The 22,315-nt window shown below is 38.9% G+C and overlaps 1 protein-coding gene across 5 annotated transcripts in view; it reads left to right on the top strand.

Moving 5' to 3' along the window:
- Nucleotides 1–321: 321 nt before the first annotated feature.
- Nucleotides 322–22,315, top strand: part of PLEKHA1 (pleckstrin homology domain containing A1) — a 37,997-nt gene continuing 16,003 nt past the window's right edge. For all 5 annotated transcript variants that reach the window (XM_080347372.1, XM_080347376.1, XM_080347374.1 and 2 more), the window contains exons 1-5: nucleotides 322–573; nucleotides 14,907–15,067; nucleotides 18,488–18,544; nucleotides 19,970–20,015; nucleotides 21,942–22,039. In XM_080347372.1, coding sequence (XP_080203498.1) covers nucleotides 14,927–15,067; nucleotides 18,488–18,544; nucleotides 19,970–20,015; nucleotides 21,942–22,039 — 342 coding nt within the window. In that variant the 5' untranslated portion in view covers nucleotides 322–573; nucleotides 14,907–14,926. The remainder of the gene's footprint in view (nucleotides 574–14,906; nucleotides 15,068–18,487; nucleotides 18,545–19,969; nucleotides 20,016–21,941; nucleotides 22,040–22,315) is intronic.

Here is a 22,315-nt window from a genome sequence, read left to right on the forward strand (position 1 = left end):
TTAAAATTGGTTAAATATAATTTCTGGAAGTGACCATTAGAACCACAGTGACCAGAGGCTTCAGAACGGTCTGAGGCAGCACCTGAGCCTGGGAGGAGTGTGGGGAAAAGAACCTCCACACGTCCAAACTGCTAATTCCTTCTAACTGCACCCTCTGCATTAAAATTAATGTGAAAACCGTGTGACATGTATTGGTGTAAGGGCTGGGGGGTGACTTTTTCTCCTGTCAACTCCAGGCACGCCACGGCCCGGACTACAACTCCCGTCATGCATTGCGGCTCAGCACTGCGCCCCGACGGCGCCTCTCCCGCCGCACTACAAATCCCAGAAGGCGCCGCGGCGCCTGGGCCCGCCCGCCAGGCGGGCAGTGCTGCCGCGCATGCGCACGGCGGGGCGGGGGCCTCGGCGGTGTCGCCGCGCTCGGTGGCGGCGGGAGGCGGCGAAGTTTCCTCGGAGGGAGTCAGCGGGCGGGACGGGAAAGGGCCGAGCCCGGCCGGGCCGGGAGAGGAGCGCGGCAGGAGGCGGCGGGTCCCGGCTCTCCTCACGGGGGCTCCCGGACTGCCCTGGACTCCAGTAAGCGGCGCGGGCCGGGGCGGGGGCGCTGAGGCGGGGCCGGGGGCTGAGGCGGCGGGGCCGGCCCGGCGCGGCACAGGCGCCTGGTTGATGCTCTTCCTTCCGTGCCGGCTCGGTGTTTGCGGGGCAGGGCGCTGTCCTGAGCCCTGACGCCTCTGCCTTTGTGCAGCTGCAGCCGCTCCGCGCTTTTCCCCACTCCTTTTCCTTCGTTTTTCCTGGGAAGCCACCGCCTTGGCGTGAGGGCTCTCCCCGTGTGTCACCTCTGGGTCGTAATTGCCCTGGTAGAGCAGTCAGGGCTCTGTCACATCCCCACAGGTAAGAGGATGATCTCATTCTCATTACCCGTCTTTCTTTTTTTTTTTTTTTTTTTCTAATTTTATTATTATTTTTTTTTTCTTCTCTACTCTTCTCAACTTCGCTGTTTGAGCACGATGGGAAGCAGCGATGTTATCTGGGCAGAGCTCTGCAGTGATGGTGCCTGGGAGGGTGTGGGCTCCCCGAGCACCCGCCTGCCAAAGCCAGGCCTTGCTGGGCTGGGCTCGCCTTTGCTACTGAAACCTCCAGCTGCTGCCTCGAGGAAAGCCCAGTGTGATTGGGACAGCGAACAGTGGTTCTGTGGAACCGTGTAACCTCATCTAGGTGTTTCTGCTCTGGCAGGGGGATCAGACTAGATGATCTTTCGAGGTCCCTTCCAATCCCTGACATTTTGTGATTCTCTGATTTAGCTTTGGAAGGCGCTGGTTTTGGAGAAGGCTCTTTTTGGAAAGCTGTTGGCTGTGCCAGCAATGCAAACCTGCACCTCTGAGTTGTGTTCAAGCTTACTTCTAACTTGGGCTGGTTATTTGCTGATTCAAGTGGCTTTAAGTGGATAACTTGACTATAAATGAATGTTAAATGGTAACTAATATTGTCAAATTTGCAGTTTTGAGTACGTGGAAAAATCCAGATAGGCATTTGTCATGCTGCTAACTTAACACACATTTAAATGCCTCATGTATTGTGCAGTTCTCTTAGGTGTAACTAATCCATAACCATCATAAAAGGCATTATGTTGTTGCATAAAATGTTTGCAAAGTAACATTAAGAGGACAATAATTTCTCTTGGGAACAAGTTCCTGTTTTGAGGCCCTTTCTAAAAAAAAATAATTTTCACTAATGAACGTACTATGGTAGTTTATAAACAAGCAAAAATACAGTTTTTCTTCAGGTGCGGAAACGTTTATTAATTTGTTAGACTGAGCATTATGAATTAGGCATGCACAAAATGGTGTTTCTTACCTGGGTAAAGCTGAGAGGGAGAATTACTTTTTTAAAGATTCTTAGGAGTTAGGTCTCTCCATGCTTCACCTTTTTATGGAAGCCTAGTACTACTACTAGACATTCCTGCATATAATAAGCTGAATGGCATCAGGCTTTTTGTTGCCTTCTGACAAATTCCTTGCTTTACTAAAAGAGGCTGTAATGTCTGTAAAGTTACATTTTCTCTTCTCTTCCCATTACCCAACCCCATACACACACTAGAAGACAAAGCCATATTTGATCATGCAGTTTGGGCCCATGAGTTGCCAGGAATGGCTTCTCCTTGTCGAATCCAGCAGGGTCCATTTTGGTTTTGTGTGGGGTTTTTTGTGTTTTGTTTGTTTGAGCTTTTTTTGTTTTGTTGGGGTTTTAAATATAATTTTTAATTTGGTTTGCCCACTTCCTTTTTACACTTGGGCTGTGTTCATTATGATGCAGCACAAACACAATTTTTCCTGAGATGGAGCTGTACATGGCAACTTTATCTATTTGCTCTATGATGAGTTACTCTTAGTGAATTTACTATGCCACACTTTTAAGGATGTAGTTTTTTAATACTTCTGATTTGCAAGTAATTATGAAGTGTGATGTCTTATATCAGCTTATTTCACAACGGAGTTACAGGTGCAACTTTAAAGCAAATTGAGTAGTCCCTGAGAAGGTCTATACATCTAATTATATATAAAAAGACTTCCTTAAATTTTATCACTTCTTCTCATGAAGCTCCATGTTGGATAAATTTGCAAGGTGCTTGCTGCATTCTAGTAAATCTTAACAGTGGGGTTGACTTTTGGGTCCCTGCAGTCTTGTCTCCTACTTCTCGTTATTTTTACGTGAGAATCTCACACAAGTAACAATATGTAAAACTGTCAGATACATAAAGCAGAGAAGTGTAGAAGTGGCGTTTTCCTGTTTGTCACATGAGTAAGTGTTAAAAATGGGCTGAAATCTCTCATGGTAGAGAGAGATTCTTAGCCTGGCGGGTATTTGGAGAAGAACCTCTTAGTGTAGGGATAAATAAGCACTGGTGCTGCAGAAAGTCATCATTCAAGACATGGTGGGATTTGTGTATCATAGATATTACTGAAAACTGAACTGCTGGAAACAGCTTTGCATAAAAAGTAAAACTTTGTGTGTGATTTTCTTGTGCTCTTTTCATAGTTACTAAATGCTAAGATTTTATTTCTTTAGTGTAGAAAATTAGTAAATTGTAAAGATGAAATCTGTTTTCTTAAGCTGTTTCTGTTTGTTTTAACTACATTTGGCCTTATGTTCCATTGTATAGCTATGCATTTCAAGGGTGCAAATCAGGAAAAAGATGCACAGTGGGTCTCTGACAGGTATATTGTAGTGTTTAAATGTTTCAGCGAAGCAGATGCTTTTCTGTAAATTAGAGAATAAACAAAGAAGAACCAGTGTATGAAGAAAGTAGGAAGCATCTTTATGCTTTTCCTCCTCTCCCCTGTGCTTATTCTTCCTCAGGAGTAGTAGCTGAGTGACAGAAGACAGAAATATGTGTGGGAAATGAGGAAGACATATATTACATATGAGGAAAAGACCTCAAAGCAGGAAAAGGCCTTGGTTTTTCCAGGTAGCTGTGGCTTATTTCAGAAGGCAAGGGAGCTGTATCAGCAGAAATAATGAAGGCTGACTGGATGTCAGAGGGTTGGTGTAGAAGAGAGGAAGTGCAAAAGTCAGTTTTTATTGACTGTAACAGATTAGAAAGATCTCGAGGACATCACTGAAATGTGAACAGCTCTCTACTTGTAACACAGTCTCCAGTGAAGTGTTGGACATGGCCCAAACAGCCAGGCCTGCAAGATTCTTAATCTATTTTAGTAGATTTAGAATTCCGTCAGTGTCTTTATTACTAAATGTGCCTGGCAATTTAAGCTGACAATTACAATGGTAAATGTAGTTCCTTCAAAATGCAGCAAACCAGCAGCATTGAGAGGTGAACACATGTTATAAGTGAGAAGTTTCCTTGCATGCTGTGCTGTGCACTTGTACCCAGCTGTAGGTCAGTGTTTGGCTAAACAATGGCTTGTGATACAAGAGCGTGTATATTTCTTGCAAGGTTTTTTTCCCCCTGATAATTATGAACAATAGAAACATTCTTAGAAAATATTTACTGGGGTTTGGAGCCAAATAAACCTTTGTGCAGTTATATAGTTACATGAAAATACAGGATAGTAACTCACTTCAGTGCCAAAATATGGGGATTTAGGTAACTGACTTTAGGATAAAGTGTTTTTACAAAGTGGAGCAAGTGCTGTAGATATCACCAGGAAACAAATGATACAAGAAATACAGCACTCGCTACATGTATTCCTTTGGTTTTGAGCCCAAGTGCAACGAGACCTTTCTAGAAGCATTACCCTCAGTGCTTTATAAAATTATGTAAGAAACATAAATATCAACATTCTAGTGACCTTATCTGGCATATAGAAATAATATAGCTGCTTTAAAAAAACTACCCGTTGAAGAGGTCAGAGTAACAAGTAAGGTTCAAGTTCAGGTTTTGAAGTTACACTTCAGTGCACAGAAGGACTGAAATGAATTTGGATACAAGATATGGCTGAGCAGTTTCAAAATTTTTTTCTATTCTTACACTGATCTCAAGTTAGGACTTTGAAAATTTGTAAATCTGAGGGCATCAGGATACACACTGTAGCCAAACTTTGAGAATCATTTAGATATATATTTGTATATGGCTCGGTTTTATAAATAACACTTTCCTGTTAGTATAAGGTAAAACAGCAGGGTTTTGTTGCTGTTGAGGAAGGAAGCTTGGTTCATTGTCTCAGTGCTAAGCAGCATTTTCTCCCTCCAGGGACTTGCAGAAGCATCTAGAATGTGTAGGTGTTTCTTTAATCTTGGAGAAGGAACTTATTAAGCTTTCTGGTGCAGAACTGTATAAGCCACTTTTAACAGATGTTATCTGCACGAGTAGGGAGTTGCAGGTCTGGTAGACATTTGTGGCATTCAACAGTTTAAACAGTTTTCAGGTTTGAACATATGCCTGTGCCTTGAAAATCTGAATAGTTCCAGGTATTTTATGTAGAAGAAAGGTGATTTGATGGTGAGGTTGCTGCTCTGGGATTTGGGAAGCAGGTTCAGCTCAGTGTGTTGCCAAATTCTTCCTGTGTGGTCTGGGACAAGCTGCTTCTCTGTCCCTCTGTTCTCATAGTGAAACTGTGGAGCAGGAGCAGCTCTCGGCCTCGCAAAAGTGTGACAAGGGTACGTCAGTCAGGGTTGGATGTGTTCAGAGGCGGTAGTAACATGGGGTACATAACTCCCTTGTGCAAGGAGCAAGAGCTGGGAGAGACTGGCCAGGGTAAAAGCTGGCTCCAGGCAGAAAGGGTAAAATCATAAAAAATAAGGGGGGCGGGGGGGGAGTTTTGGCTGGAAATCTCTTGGATCAGTTAAAAACAGAGAAAGCAAGTCCTAAAACCTGGAGCACTGCATTTCTTTGTTTGTTTAACAAGCTATAAAAACAATGCTTAAAATACTTGAATGAACCAGGCGAATCTCTTCTGTGATTCTACCACACAGGGAACAATAGCAAAACTGCATTCCTCTGTCAACTGTGCTTTTCTTTGGAAAATGCTTTTAATTCTATCTAACCCTTACCTCCAAATGTTGTAGCTGTTAATTTTGTTCATTTGTTCTGTGGCATGATAGGCAGAATCTCTTAAATTCAGTCTGATTTATTAACTTTTCATGTAAAAGAGGTTGAGAAAAGATAGCTTCTCTACCTGCCCACTCCCACAAGGGGGAAAAGAATTTGCAGCCAGCTCTAAAAAGCAGTGTCTTTAGTAATTTTATAGAGCTAAAAGCATTTTGGGTTTAAAATTCTTCTGGTGGAAATATAAGATGGTATTGTCATTGTTATAATCTGAAAATGTAGACTAGACAGCAATTACAGGCTTTGCAAATGTGTTTTAATTGTTGAGAGTCAACACTCCCAGGAACAGTCTCTCTATACTGAGAGATAGGTGATAAATTATTTAATATGTAACTGTTTTGATGTGTATGCTCTCCATGGCTGCCTTGGTACCCACCACATTTACATCCTGTGTCCAAGAAAATTTGTTTGAACTTGTTCAAACTAGTGACTTAATTAGATGTTCTTCTGTTAAGTGCTAAAACAGTTACATGTCAGGTTTGTTGTAAGAGCAAGCAGTCCTCTTAAAACTGCACTTCAAAAGATGTTGTTAAATATATTGGTTAACTCTTTAGAGAGGCATATAGTAACAAATGGAAACTTAGGCTGTACTAATAATTCGTCAGAGTTATTTCTGTAGTAGACTCGGTGCCTGTATGTGCATTAATGCTGCAAAGGCAGGTAGTGATGCTGCAAGGATGTTCTTGCTTCAGAAGTGTTCCTGCTTATTCAGGACTTCAGGCTTTGGTTTTATTTTGTTTATTTTTCTATTAACCTTTTTTTCCTTAAATCAAATTCACTCTAGATGTGGTCATTTTTACTGTCTTGCTAATTTGTCCTGGTGACCTGATTTTACCAGTGGAGGAGCAGGATTTCTTGGGGAGCTCCATTTGTTCCCTTCTTGGGGGAAGGCTGCAGTACAGCGTGTTGAAAACCAGTCTCTTGCTTACGCTGGTAAGTCCAGGATTTCCAGGCATGTTGTTGCACATACACAGGCCTTGCAGTTCTTTTTTAGAGTATTTCCGCCTCGCTGCCTATAGTCAGGCAGCAATCCTGCAAAGTGCCAGGAGCCTGATGACTTCCTGGTAGAATTTGGATTACTCTGTAGGTGGAGCATTGTTATTCTCCATAATTTACCCTTGGAGAAACACCAGCGTGAATGCAGAGCAACAGCTGTGCAGTAAACTGGTATTTGTGTCGTTGCACAAATAAGAGGGTAAGGAAGAAGGTCAGCAGCGAGGGATGGGCTGTACCTGATGCAAGGAGCTCACAGCTTGCTTCTAAGGAGGAAGGCTGCTGGAAATGAATTTTGGGAGAAGTTATAGTGAAGTATGTGCTTCAAGTGAAGTGTTAGCATGCTGGCACTGTGCTGCAGAACCTATCAGAGCGGTTAAACTTGTCTAATATAAAATATTAGATATTTTCTCTGTATGTCAGGTGAGACTTTTATTAAATATACCAGAGTGGAATTGCATTTTCTTAACTTAAGGAGTGTAAAAAAGGCAAGGGGGAGGTCATGCCTTGAAAACCTTGCCGTTTGATGGGAGCTTAATTTTCTCCCCTCACATGGTATACAGGAGCTGGCATGTGTTCTGTAAATGAATATTGGTTCACTTACATAAGACAGACAAAACCTCGTTCGTTCTAAGGAACTTTGGCTAAACTTCTGCTTACTGAAGAGCTCCGAGATTAGTCCTAATAGCTTGGAATCCTTGTGTAGTACTAGTGTGATTGATAAGTAAGATAGATTCTGGAGGAGATATCACACACAGTAGCAGGTATTTTGGCCAACATGGTGACTTATGCAATGAACTGAACATCATCTGTACAGGCAACAGTTTTTCCCTCCCAGAGTATTAATGTAGATGAACCATTGCATTTTTTTAGTCTGCATTGAATTTGCTAAAATAGATCTATAAAATCAGATTTGGTAATCAGTTGCTACTTTGTGTGCTTTGTTTTCATTGAATCCTTTTCTGTTTTTAGAAAGGGTCAAACTAAATATTTACCTGATAGTGTTCTTTTCATTATTTGATACTTTAACTCAAAAATAATTTATTTACAGTCCTTGTTAGACTCCATACTTTCATTGTGAGCATTAAAAAAACATACTTGTAAACCAGATTGTTAAATGTTGTCTTAAACTTGTGTTTTGCTGGCCTGTAATAAATATGCTGTGCTGCTAGTAGACATCTGTAATGTGAAATCACAGTTTCCAGGTGTTCAGCTATTCAGAGCTGGCTTTGTTGTGTCTTAAGTATATACAGCTTAATGGAATTAGTCTGAGTGTTATATTCTTACATTTAAATTTGGAACTTGCCTTTGGATCTTTTACCGCCACAATGCTCTCACGTTTCACTCACTTTGGCTTCTACCCAATGTTTTCAGCACAAGGTTTTGGTGCTAGTGAGGCAGATAAATTAATTTTGAATGTACTATAAAAAAAAAACTAACACACTCTTATGCGCATGCTGTTATTTCTTCAACAATGGAAGAGTTCTCTGGGAAAACTGAGGAAGATATTTTCAACTTGTTGGTTTCCTAACCAGCTGGCTTCTTTTTTTGTGCGTGTGTATTTCGTGGGAAGAAAGTCTGTTTGTTTGTGGTAGTGAGTTTGTACCCAGGATTCAGAGTGACAGTTGGCAACACTGGCTCAAAAAATGCCAACTAGGTACCAGTAATTGAAATTAAACAATTATTACTAGTTACTCACTAGTAAAATAATAAGTAATCCTAATAAGTTATGTGCTTATTCCCTGCTTAATTTTTAATTTGGTTTAGTTGTCATGAAAGGAACCGTTTTTATAGAATAGTGCATGTAAACATTTTCAATAATTTGTCATATTTGGAGTTTTACATATTATTTAAAATTTTGAAAAGGCGCATAATAATGACATTCAAAATAATTGTCAATAATAATTAACTCTGAACCTTCATTATTAAGCATTTTAACTAGCCTGTAACTGAAATTAATAAGCTTTTAAATTTTTTTTTTTTAGAATTCTGTGAGAGAACACAAAGGGAATTAGTGTAACTATATTTTGCTTTCCTCTTTTCTACTCATCTCTGGTTATATCTAATTTTGAGTAACTTTTATTACCTGGACTTAATATGAAGTGATGAAACTGTACTTCTGACTGTTGTAAAAACTTTGCGTTATTGAACATGTTCTTTTACTCTTTAGCTTTCTTTTGCTTTATTGCTTTTTAAGCTAGTTATCACTGAAGTTATTAATAGATACATTTCAAGAGTGTCTTTTATAATGACCTAATTGTACATGATGCTTCCATTTATTTGCTTTAGCTCAGTGCATTTGGTGGGACAATTAAAATAGTATGGAATAAAGTTGAAGTTATTTGATTTACTGAGGTCTGCTGGAAAAGAGAGAATAGCCGGATCACCCTGATTTAACCAGTCTGCTCGAAAACAGGAGATCAGATGTATTTTGAAGACAGAAAGATGACTAAGACTTAAATGCAAGATAAGAGTGGAGGTTTTATTAGATGATTCATCAGCACAAATGATGATTCTTCTATATTGTGGCCTGCTTGGCAGTTGGATTAGGTACTGGGAGGAGGGTGTATTGTTTCATATGCCTCATACTGTGATCAGGAATGGGAGAGGTAAATGCTACTGTTAGTTATTTCACACTTTTTAATTTTGAAGATTAACTTCTTATGCTTAGGAAATCTCTTCCAGGTGAATACAGGCCTTTTGCAGCTGCTTTTTTCTTTCTTCTTGACCACTTTAGAGAAGGAATCTAAATCTAGGGGACAGCGTGTCCCTGAGGCTTCCAGTTCTCGTTTGTATATGTGGTTAAAATGCTGCTAACGGTTTCATAAGCTTCTAGCAGATCATGTTTTCTGCATTTAACAGAGGCATACAGTGTCTGTTGTGTGCTCCAGAACAAAAACGAATCAGTGAAGGATCTTTGGGAAATAGAAAAGCTCAGTATGTCATTTTGAGACAGCCAGTCCTAAATTATCTTTGCTTGTTATCAGAATTGTACCCAAGTCATCTCCCCAGCTCCTGGATCAGTGTTTTTCTGTCCCATTTTTGGTATTTACAAAATTGTGACTTTAAGGGGTTTGTGAAAGATGAGCAGAGATGTTGTCTCTTGGCTTAAATTATCTATATGGTGATCTGGAAGGTATTCAAGGGGTTGAAAATAAAGCTTGAACAACTGCCCTGGAAGATTTATGTGGCTTGTTTTCAGAGGCGGTTCTGAGCTGATTGTCTCAGGGTTGTGTTTTTCTTCCCCCCGCTTCTTTATTGTCCTAGATGTGTGTGAGAAGGAAAGCTTTCCTTGCAGTGTTCTTCAAGGTCTAAGCAGGACAGTCTGAACTCATCCCTCACCCTTGGGAGTCAGTAAATGGAGTGAATAGCCAGTAAAAGAGATGACCAACTGGGGAACAGCTGATTTACAGCAAGATAGTAATTGCTTAGGCAAAAGCAAGAGCACTCGATAATTAAGCTGCCCTGGAACTGCAGGAAAGGCTGGAGGTCGCTGGGGATGCTGCTTAACTTCCCTTTGCGTTGATGGAGCTGGTGTAAATATAATAGTAGAGCTTAAAAAGGGATGTGAGGAGGAGGGCTAGGCATGACTCATGGCATCATTTTAAATTTATCAAGTGTATTCTTAGGAATGTTGTTCATCCTTTCATAGAGGTGAATCAGTAGTAACGTATGTTTCTTAATCTTAACTAAGAGAAAAAGGACCCCAAAGTCATTTCCTGTGGTAAGTTAAATTCAAAGCTGAAAGTGTCCATATGCTAATAGAGCAGCAAGTGAAGTGTTAGTTTGAATTAAAGAAATAAAAATAATAAAATTATATGCAAAGCTTGGGGAAAACACATGTAAAATAAAGCTAGAAGGCAATAAGGAGCAGCGCTTGTCTTGCTGTTAAGCTTTCCTGTGGATAGTGCAAAGCCTGTTGCATGGTCTTTTTATTCATACAAAGTTCCCCTTTCTCTGGTAGAGCCAGCGGTCCGTGGTTTGTGCCTGCTTGTGGCAATCAAATGAGAGATTGGGCAGTAGAAATGTTACCTTGCATGCCACTTCAATAGTCTGTATAGTACAGACTTGAAGATACAGAGCCTGCAACCGAACTACAAAGGCGGTGAACTCAGGAGCAGGTGCTGGTGTGGAAATCAAACCATAAATTCATGTAGTAGAGTTTCAGCAGTGTGTTATAAATGGTGAAACGAGATCCTTGTGTGGCTCTGCAGGTTCTAGTTGTGCAGTCATGCATTTAACTGGGAGAAGGTGATGTGTAATTTTTATTTATAGTGGTGCCCAGGCAGCCTTCAGTTTGTGATATCAATGTTGAGGAATGTTGGTGTGTGGTACACCCAGGAGGAAGGAGCAGTGAGAGGGGAAATCTGAGAGAAGCTGGGCTGATGAGGTATGTACCTACTTAAATTAGTACACCACCACTGGAAAGAGGGATGTAAGGCTTCAAAAATAAGCGAGGTGACCTGTTTGGATTAGAACACAGCCCTCCAAGAAGGAATTTTAGGGAGTTTTCTGAATTCTTACATATGAGTGTCAAAATATTCTACAGAATGGGTTTTCAAAAAGATTTTAGGTTTTGGTGGATTCTGGTGAGAACCAAGAGGAAATGGGTCACAGGGATATTTTTTCTGAAGTAGCACTATGGCGTTGACCCACATCTCCTCCCTCCCCTGCCCCTCCATTCTGGGAAGGCAAAATAAAATGAAGTTGTATGTAATCTGTTACAGGTTTGATGCCTTCAGCTTTTCTCTGTGAGCACTCATAATCTTTTTATAATATTTGATTCTAAAAGTGGGCAGAAGAATTATTACACTGTTTTGTGCTGCAGATCCTGCTGCAGAAAATAAGTGGACATGTAGTAAGGGCTGTAAAACATAAAGTAAACATCTCCAGATCTGTTTATAATTGCCTGAAACAATAATTTAATTAAAAATAAATCATATCTATTTAAGACAGCATCCATATTCTGAAGACACTTTCAAGTTGAAGTTGTGGTGAATTGTTAGGCTGGTGATATTCCAGCCAGATTTCCTGTGCTGAGGAATTACTGTTGAAGTTCTGCAATTCCTTTTATGAATTTTTAGCAGTCATGTAGTCATTCTGTCTTTGTTGCTTTTTTGGTCTGTCTGGAGTTGCCAGGAAGGGTGTCACAGAGGTAGTTTTGTCATGTGTGTTCAATTGCTTTAGTAACTAGAAGAAAGGCACAAATTGATTTTTGTGAGTGTGCTACAAATTGTGGTTGGTTAATGAATGCTGAATGGAATTAGTATTAATTTACAGTGGAATCTTGCCAGCATGTAATATAATGGAAGCAGACTTTTAACACCGGAAACAATCGCATGATTTTGTGTTTGATTTCATTAGTTGATTTTATTATTTTATCATAAAGTCTTCAAGAGCACCAGTCTGGTAGATGCCAGTAAAGCCATGAGGAATTTCCAACTAATCTGAAGAAAATAGCACTTATACAACTTAAATTTTTAAATAAATGATAGTTCATCCTGTATTTTCATCAGAGGACAAAGGAACCGCAAATAGTATCATTTTGTAGACTAGAAATTAGGTAGCAGTACTTTGAGATAGAAAACCTGTATGAATTTAGGGGTTTTTTTTTCTGTGAAAATTGGTATATTGACGAATAAGAGAAAGCTTCTGAATTTTGTCTTTTGCCCTCAAAAAAATATTTTAAAAAATATTAAAGTATTGATTGTATGCTCATAATAAAGCATTATGGGTATCCTTTTTGTTTTTCATAAAGATTTATTTGAAATATAGATACTTTAACATTGGGTTGGTTTTATTCAAGGATTCTTAATCAATTTGTATCTTGTTTCACAAACAAGTTTTCCTGGTTTCGTTTTCTTTACATCTGCGGAGAACTCAGCTTAAACCTACTCAAACAGGAAACCAGCCACCAATATTTGCTTTTTTTAGGCACAAGGCATTTCTGTGCTTCATAAACTGTTGCTATTAAGCTGAATTTGTGCCCTGGAAGTGCTGTATGTTTTGTTGAGGGACCACCTGGCCCAATTGAGGACAATACTGGTAAATGCCACATTTTCAAATTAATTTAAATGAAAATGTGTTGCCACATTCTGGCTGCTTAGAGGTGTAATTTAGAGGATAGTCACCCTTAAGCTTGCCCGTAGCTACAGATGTGTTTATAGTGGGATGTTACTTTGGTGTAAATTGATCCTGAGCAAATTACTGATGAATATTTGTTACTATTATGACATTGTCTCATAGTGTGCTCAGGTGTTTGTTTTTGCTGTTAATTACGATTCGGTTAAAGAACTTGTTTTAGACCTGTGACATTTAAATTGAAAGGGGCACACTAATAAAACAGAGATAACCTTAGGAAATTTTGTTACTTTATTGAAGAACAAACCTGTGCCTTTGAAGCTTTAAACCATCACTGCGTACCTTAAATGTGGAGAGTCTTTTACTTTTTGGAGGTGGAAAGAACAAATCAGTCAAGCTCTTAATGTAAGGCTTATACCCAGTTCATGTCCTTGCAGCTGTATGGAAAATACCTTGCATCTCAAACAAGTGTGTTAACTTTGTTAGATACAAAAATGAATATCAACTTGAGAATTCAATAGTTTGTTGTTTTGGGGTTTTGATGTTGTTTGGTTTGTGTTTTTTTATATTTTAGTTTTTATTTTTAGCATAAGCTGACATTTTTAATAGTCTGTCATCGGTGTGATACTTCAGTCTCTTCAACTTTTTGCATCTACTGCTGAATTGAGTTCGTTAGATCTGGTCCCTGATGCTGGAATTAGCGGATCGGACTTGAGTTGGCACCGGGAGATTGGTTTGGTGTTGGGCAAAAGGTGGTTTGTTATTTTACAGGTGGAATTAAATGACTTTAAACTGTTTACTAGACATTCTTCTAGTATGATCTCAGAATAATGATAATAGTTTTTTCTTAAAATGGTTTCTCAAAGTGGTTGAAGCAAAATCTGGCTAGTATTCTAAATAGTCATATACAAGGACAGCTGCAAATACAAACATATATCTACGTATTAGTATATCTGATCCCCCCGAATAAACATAGGCTTGTCTGTATATCTGATTACCCAAAATAAACACTTTAAAATGTACTTACACCACAGTAAAACATGATATATGGTTATCAATAGCTAGATACAGATAGTTATCAAGTGTCTGTCTCATTGTGTGTATACAACTATATTTAAATCAAATAACTTTAAGCAAGGAAATGGTAAAGGTAAACAAGTTCAATCAATATTAAAAAGACATTTCCGTATCACATAGTGAAAGCTGGAAAACCTTAATGAAAAGTGTGAAGTGCTTATACTTTCTGTGTCTCATATTAACACTAATATTTTTGAATACGCCGTATTTCTGAGTTCTGTAACTAAATGTAAAGAAAACTGAAGTGTTTAGTTCCTCCTCTGGGAAAGATCGATATCGACCTGATTTTTATCATATTTAAATGTTGCTTTATTGCCGGTTTTAGATGAGTATGCAAATGTATCTTTAGTCTTACAAGGCTGGCTCTTCAGGTAAAATGACTGGCCCTAAAAGAATAAAAAGGAAGCAAAAAAGTGATGCAATAACCTGCAGTAAGATGGAGCCATAAAAGGTGAAGGAGGCAAATGGCAATAGGTGGTCAGCAGTACAGGTATTTTTTTAAAAGAAAAAAAAAAGGTAAAATAAACACAACCACCACCAAAATAAAAGAAAGCCTACCATGCTCAAACTTAGCACCGCATGGATATTGAGGACTTCAGTTTGGGGCTAGCAAGTGTGTTCACATCTCTGTGGTACATTACAACTTCATTTTGACTGTTTAATACATAAGGATGCAAAGATGTCTGTTCTTAGACACTGTTAGACATGAAGTTCTTTTGTAGGAAAAAAGGGAAATGTGAACAATATTTCTAAAAGACTTTTTGTTGAATTTGCCTAAGCAAATTATGAAAAATTATGTCAGACATGCTGACAAAGATCCTTTTTGACCATGAAAGGCAACATCAAAGAAGGAAGTAGAAACTGAGCTTTATCTCAACTTTGTGCGAGTCGTGGAGGACAATCTTGGATTATTCTTTAGTGATCTCGTTAAATCTGAATGTTCATCTGCTCTTTACCGCATGTATCTTTGCACTTAGGGAGTTAGATATCCTAAGGATATGCTTCAAAGTGGTAAGAAAGACCTGTCTAAAAATTCAGTGGCAGTGGGCGAAACAGCTGCGCTTCGCTTATTCTTCTCTAGAAACCTCGTCAAGTGATGGGCTGAAACTGCTGCAAATGTCATGGGGAGGCACAGAGCAGGCTTAAAATTAGTAACAAGGAACTTCACTTAACTTCTATGCTTTTTGTTCTGCAGTGTGATGTTCAGGGTCAGCAATGCCTTATGTGGATCGTCAGAATCGCATTTGTGGTTTCCTAGATATTGAAGAAAATGAGAATAGTGGGAAGTTTCTGCGGCGGTACTTCATTCTGGACACGCGAGAAGACAGTCTGGTGTGGTACATGGATAACCCGCAGGTGAGATGTTCTTGGCAATCGTTTGCTGGCTTCTATCAATTTTCTGCTTTTTTAGATTTGTTTTAATGAATTTACTGAAGAGAAATTTGGTTTAACGTTAGTTTATGGACTTGGAAGCTAGGAGGGGAAAAATTAGTTACATAAGTGACATAACTGGAAATCAGTGTTTCTTCTCTGCTAATATATGCAGTATTTTAAAGAAAAAACGATAGTTCATGTTTCTATTTAAAACATTACCAATTGCACTTACTAGTAAAACATTAAAAACAACTTTAACATCAGTTTATTGCCAACACATGGAATCTATGTATTGACAGGAGATTGAGGGATGAGATGGGAATCTGAATTTGATCCCACGTACAAATCGGTCATTAGTTTTGAATCATGATGTGCTATATTTATTTTCTATCAAATGTCTTGAGTGTGTAGTGCAGGTTCCTGCAGGCACCAGGTGGTGCTGAATAATACAACCAGATGAGCTGAATCACATCCTAGTTTCCCTACATGGGCCTTTTAATTCACCTCTAATTTTATGTGGAAGTGTGTGGTTTTCCTTGCATTGCATGGGTCAATTAGCTTTGTTATATTGCTTTACCTCAACAGAATAAGTAATTGAAAAGTAGTTTCTAATGATGCTTGCAGTTTCAACACAGTGTGAGTAGTATCTGGATGAGGAAAGACTGTGTCCATCATGATGGACAGCATTTTTTCTATAAAAATTACTTCTACAGTGTGCATGCATCCATGTATTTTCTAGCATAGGTGTCACTGCATCTAGGTCAACTGAAAACTGTCCGCCAGAAGAATGTTCCTGTACCGTTCTGCCAGGAAGACCAGAGTTAAAATGCACAAGTTTTACTGTTCAAAGGAACCAACAAAAAAATGTAACTGATGTGCAGCTCAATGAATGTGACTTGTGACTGAAGCTTTTAGCAGTTCTCAGTGAGGACAAAGAAGAAATTTCTGGAAATAAGAGACACTTCAAACACTCGGTGTCAATGAGTGATTCTTTTTTTTTCAGTTTCTCCTGGGGTATAACCAGGGCATGTGGGCAAAAACTTGAAATGCTGTAAAAATTGCAATTCTTCTAGAAGTTTTAAGACTAATATATATTAAGACTAATATATATTATATATTCATCAATGATTTGGACGAGGGAATAGAGTGTACTATCAGCAAGTTTCTGATGACACCAAACTGAGAGGAGTGGCTGACATGCCAGAAGGCTGTGCTGCCATCAGAGACCTGGACAGGCTGGAGAGTTGGGCGGGGAGAAATTTAATGAAATATAACAAGGGAAAGTGTAGTGTCTTATATCTGGGTAGGAACAACCCCAGGTTCCAGTGTAAGTGGGGGAATGACCTATTAGAGAGCAGTGCAGGGGAAAGGGACCTGGGGGTCCTGGTGGACAGCAGGATGACCATGAGCCAGCACTGTGCCCTTGTGGCCAGGAAGGCCGATGGCATCCTGGGGTGTATTAGAAGGGGGGTGGTTAGTAGATCGAGAGAGGTCCTCCTTCCCCTCTACTCTGCCCTGGTGAGACCCCATCTGGAATATTGTATACAGTTCTGGCCTCTCAGTTCCAGCAGGACAGGGAACTGCTGGAGAGAGTCCAGCGCAAGGCAACAGAGATGCTGAAGGGAGTGGAGCATCTCCCGTGTGAGGAAAGGCTGAGGGAGCTGGAGCTCTTTAGCTTGGAGAAGAGGAGACTGAGGGGTGACCTCATTAATGTTTACAGATATATAAAGGGCGAGTGTCAGGAGGATGGACCCAGGCTCTTCTCGGTGACAACCAATGACAGGACAAGGGGTATTGGCTTCAAACTGGAACACAAGAGGTTCCACTTAAATTTGAGAAGAGACTTCTTCTCAATAAGGGTGACAGACACTGGCCCAGGCTGCCCAGGGGGGTTGTGGAGTCTCCTCCTCTGCAGACATTCCAACCCTCCTGGACACCTTCCTGTGTAACCTCATCTGGGTGTTCCTGCTCTGGCAGGGGCATTGAACTGGATGATCTTTCAAGGTCCCTTCCAATCCCTGACATTCTGTGATTCTGTAATGATATTTGTAGTGCACACCTCTTAGAGTTTTTAGTTTAGATTTTCTTTCTTTTTTTTTTTTAATGCTACCATTCATGCAGAAATGAAAGGGTGTCTTGCTGGAGACAAGGTGAAGCTTCTTGATTTTCTTGCACTGCTTTAGTTTTGAAGAACAGAGTTTTTATAGATCTCCTGTGTGGAGACCGTTCTTAATCCTTGAAGTGATGAAAACTTCATATAGGATGGGTCTGTGACGTGTGCAGAACTTCTTTGGGCCCTTTGCTGGTAAAGTGCTGTTGACATCTGTAAAAATCAGTTCAGCTCTTCAAATAAAGTCTTTTTAAGTCCACCATTAACCTCACATTGTTATTATTCTACCATAAAGATTGTAAAGCTGGTGTGTGCTGGGATCAAAATTATTCTGATCAAGTAGAACTTAAATGTATTTATTTGGGCAGAATGCAAAGAGTTTTTAAATTAAATTTCAGTGTTACCAGGCTATAGTAAACCTAACCTACTTCTTTCCTTTGAAGTATAAATGGAGTATAAACCACTTATTTGTCTGTCCCTCTGACTCTGGGTAGCATTAGGCTCCTTGTTGTGATGTGTAACATCAAGGGCCATTTTGAAAGGAAAAATTGTGATGGGAAAAAGTATATGGAAAACAATGCTTTATTTAAAGGAATAAAATGAGGAAGATTTTCAGCAGAAACAGTTAATAAAAAAGTTAACCATGTTTCGTGGTGCTCAGTTCTTTAAATGTTGTATTTCTAGGCTACTGGCTGTTTGTGAATAGTAATATAAATGTTAAGACTAATGTTTTAAGCAAGGATGTCAAAAAAACCAGCTCCTTTTTGGATTGTAATGGTACTTAGGCTTACCTGCAACTTTAGAATGTATCACGGTCTTTCCCTTTAATAATGTTAATATTAAATAAGACTATGATTTTTCAATCCATTTTGGAAAATACATGAGACAGCCTTTGAAGTATCTGATGTAACAGCCGAATGTCACTTCTTGTCCTTTCCGCCTACCCTGGTCAAAATGCATAAGACGCCAACATCTGTTAAGGAAAAAGTATTCTTTCCGGATTTCCTGGATGCAGACCTGCAAGAATCCTTTTTCCTCTAGTAAAATACATAAACCCCTGAAACAATCACTGTTTGTATTGTTTCTTGCAGTCTTTCTGTTTTTAGTTGGTTAACAGATGTGTGTATAGTAAACAAGTAGTTTAGATCCTGTTTCGAGCCTACATTGTTTATTGTCTATAAATACATGTAGGATTTTCTTTTTGTTTGTGGAGTTCAATTATTTGCTTTTTAGGTGTAAACATTGATATGAGAATAAACTAGTTTCACTTTGTAACATACTATTTGTTTCAGAATCTTCCTTCTGGATCTCCACCTGTTGGAGTTATTAAACTTACCTATATTTCAAAGGTAAGACAATTAAGACACTTGTTGCTAAATTTTGGTGATAACTGCCAAGAAGACCTTGACTTTAGCCAGTTTTAAATGCCTTTTATGTAGCATTTTGCAAAAAGCTTTTTGCTTGTGTGCTACTCCTGAATTTTAGAGAAGTGTTTACAAACACTTCAGTAGTATCAGATTAAAATAAGAACAGACTAATTACAGTGTTGTCTAGGTTTGGTTTGTGATTTCAATTGGCAGCTCTTTGTACTGCAAATTAATGGTTCTGAAGTGTATATTTCACTTTTTGAGTATTTGAATTCCAGTTGGTCTTGGAGAATAGACAGGCCCTTTATGAAGTGGAAGAGAAGTCTTTGGGTGCGATAGTTCTCAAGTAGTAATGATCTTCAATAGATAGAACAGCACAAAGATGTAGAAAGTACTTAGTTCATGAGACTCTGTATACAGTTGCTTCCAAACATGTCTGAAAGAAAACTCTGAATAAGGAAACCTCCATGGTTAAATTTTTAGCACATAAATGAATAAAAAATAATTTACCTTTTCTTTCTGCTCATTTCTCATCCTTCTTTTGCTTTTCTAGTCATGCTGCATCTTCCCACCTTCCTTAGTTTGGTGTTTGTTTGCTTTGTTTGTGTGGGGTTTTTTTGTTTGATTGGTTTGTTTGTTTGTATATAGAGAAATGTCTGTGGAGAGCCGCTTATGTCCTTCCTGGTTTCCTCTGTGCTTACTTTGCCCTAAACCTCTCCGTTGTTGTCTTAGAAATTCTTAAAGTTGGTCTCTCCCTTTTAAAGGGAGCGGGAGGTGGAGCAGCTGTGCCTTCGCACCTTCTAAGGCAGCTTAAGTGCACTGTGAGGAGGCTCTACTTGTTTTTCCATAGTTCATCTAGTTATGTAGTAGTTGTTTTCAATGTGAGAGATGTGAGAGACTGCTTTGCCTTCTCCCCAACCCAGCTAGAAATGCTCTATAATGTAAGAATGGCAATGCCTCTCAAAACAGGGCACCCCCACCCTCCTCCTCCAACTCTGCAACGTTTTAGAAACTCCTGATTGAAAAGCGGCTCTTGTGCTTTTTGTATTAACGAACCAAAATGCAACTGGTGCCCTTGACAGTATGAAATGTCCATAAATGTTTAGTTCAGTTGAGTTATGTAACTTCAAAATGCAAGTAGAAGCGTTATGTTTTCAGATTTCAACATTGATTCCTTAAACTTAAGGAATAGGAGCATATGTCTTAAGCTGTCTCCTTACCATAGGTTGCATGTCTTGAACTGAATTTTATATAGTATTTTTTGTTATATCTGTGTATGTTTACACCTAACAAGCTTGCTATGCTGCTAATCTTCAAATGTAGTTGTTTGAAAGAGGGGGAAAATTGTGATATCTGATGTATCTTATATATGCACAATGATATTTATAATCTTAATTTCCCTACTAGGTTAGTGATGCAACTAAGCTGAGGCCAAAGGCAGAATTCTGTTTCGGTGAGTTCTTGCATGCGGCATGTGCATCAAGTGCATTCTTCAGAAATTTGAAACAAAGATAATGTTCTGCAATTCTGTTACTTGATTCGGCTGGTAGTGTATTTTTTCTTCTTTAGTCCAAGGGAAATGTTGGCTTCTGCATAAGGTGTTTTTGTGGCTTTTCATGAGAGCTGTTCTTCAGATGTTTGAAATTTTTGGGCCATAGATAAGCTAATAAAAACTGATGGCTGTTTTCAGAAACACGGCGTGCCTGTTAGATATGAAGACAAGTAATTTAACTATTGAAATCTATGTCACTGATAAAAGAGCTGGTTAAATTGGTCTAAAAATACTGTCAGGCAATATTCTTGCGCTAAACTTCAGCCTCTGTTGCTGCACTGAAGAAAAATAATTTGCTTGGGATACCTTCTAGGTTTATTGTTACCTAAACTTGTTTAAACTTGAGCAGAGCTTGTAGATTTTTCTTACAAGTCATTTTTCCAGAATTTACCAAAATTCCAGATTTTTTTGACAAGCAATTGGCATTCACAAAAGTATGTGTAGAGACTGGACTCAGCCCCTCTTCTGTTTATGAGTAACCATTCTTTGTGGCTGCATTCACGCAAGAGTTTTAGCTCAGATGAAGCTACTGAAAACGCCTGAAGGTTTGATGATGTTTATTAAGGTGTCCTTTGCCATGTGCAGTGTTGAACAGGCTGATAAATCACCTCTGGGTGAAGCCTCAGGGATTCCAGAGCGGTTCCTCCCACGTCAGTTCAGTGCCATCTACTGATTCCTCTGCACATGCACGTGTGGAGCGGTTTGTCTTCATCACTTGTAAAGTTGCTCTTGTTAGTGGGTTGGCTCTAAAAAGTCACAATGATCCAAGGTACTGGCTGAAAGCTTTTAATATTTCTGATTTATTGAAGTGGTTTTGATGCATTAGAGGAAAAATTGATATTTATTGTCTTATTATTTGAATACCAGGAGTTATTGTTTCAGTCAACTCATTTTACAGTTCTGTATTTTGAATTTACATTTGCATCTAATAACGTTTGCTTCAAACCATCCACTTTGGGGAGAAAAGTGATAGAAGAGTAAAAATATCTGTTTCTGACATGTGTTTGCTGTTAATGCTGATCTGAAGAACTGTTCTGTTACATATAGAGCAGAGGTGCCAAACTCATTTTCTCTGAGGTCCACATAGGTATAGAGTAATGAAATCTGTTCAGACTTGAACTGCAATCTTCAGAGTTCTGGGAAGGTTTTAGTCACTGTTCACCTTAAAACTAATTTCAAGATAAGTTCTTAGAGTTTGTGAGATACCTGGCCATGGTATTTTTATTGTTACGCAGCAATATGTTTTTCCTTTTTGGATAAAGGTATGCTACGTGTTGCTAGGTAGATATATAAACTTACTAAAAATATACTTTCTCTGCCAAGTCACTAAAGCAAAATGAAGTTTTATGTTCTATTCTAAAGTGTTTCACCCTGAGCATCATGTCCTCAGTAATCACTACTGGCTTTTTCACAAATAAAAAAAAGTTGGTGATCATAGTCATGTCAATGAGTTTGTTGCAAAGAGTAACAAATACTGGTCAGAGTATTGAAAGCAGAAATTGTACAAGTCCCCAAGTATAAAACTGAGTTGCTTGAGGAAACTGAGAAAAGGGAAATGGGGCTATAGAGAACTCTGACCAAATTCAAGGCTTTATTTCTATGCGATAAAAATAATTTAACAAATTCTGTGCGAAACAGTAAAAGAGGGGTTTTTTTAGAATAAAGCAAGCTTGTTGAGTGGATGCTTGTATCTTAAGATGACATTAAAAAGAAGGGCAGCAGAAAACTTGAACTGGATTTTCCATCTGAAATCAAATGTTTTTATGATGTGATTACGTTTGCTCTTAAATTTCAGTATTGTTAACTTTTTGTAATCATTTTTAACAGTTATGAATGCAGGGATGAGAAAATACTTTCTACAAGCCAATGATCAGCAGGACCTAGTTGAATGGGTAAATGTTCTGAACAAAGCTACCAAAATCACAGTAAGTGGTTTAGTTGTTTAGCGGTTCTTTTAAACGGTGACTCTCTCAAGGTGCTTAAATGTAACCTTTGCCTCCAGTTTTTATGCCAGAATAGTGTTTTTATCTCTACAAACAAGTCTTGGGTTGACTTTCTAAGTCTTGGAGAAACTGTATAGAACTTGCCCTAAACTTGAGTTCATTTTACCTCTTGCTTTGGAAGTTGGACAAAAATGTGATAATATCTTTCATTACAGCGTGTGATGGTTTCTAATATTTCATAATTAACCACACACATTT

The sequence above is a fragment of the Nesoenas mayeri genome, assembly GCF_963082525.1.
Source record: "Nesoenas mayeri genome assembly, chromosome: 7".
Taxonomy (NCBI): domain Eukaryota; kingdom Metazoa; phylum Chordata; class Aves; order Columbiformes; family Columbidae; genus Nesoenas; species Nesoenas mayeri.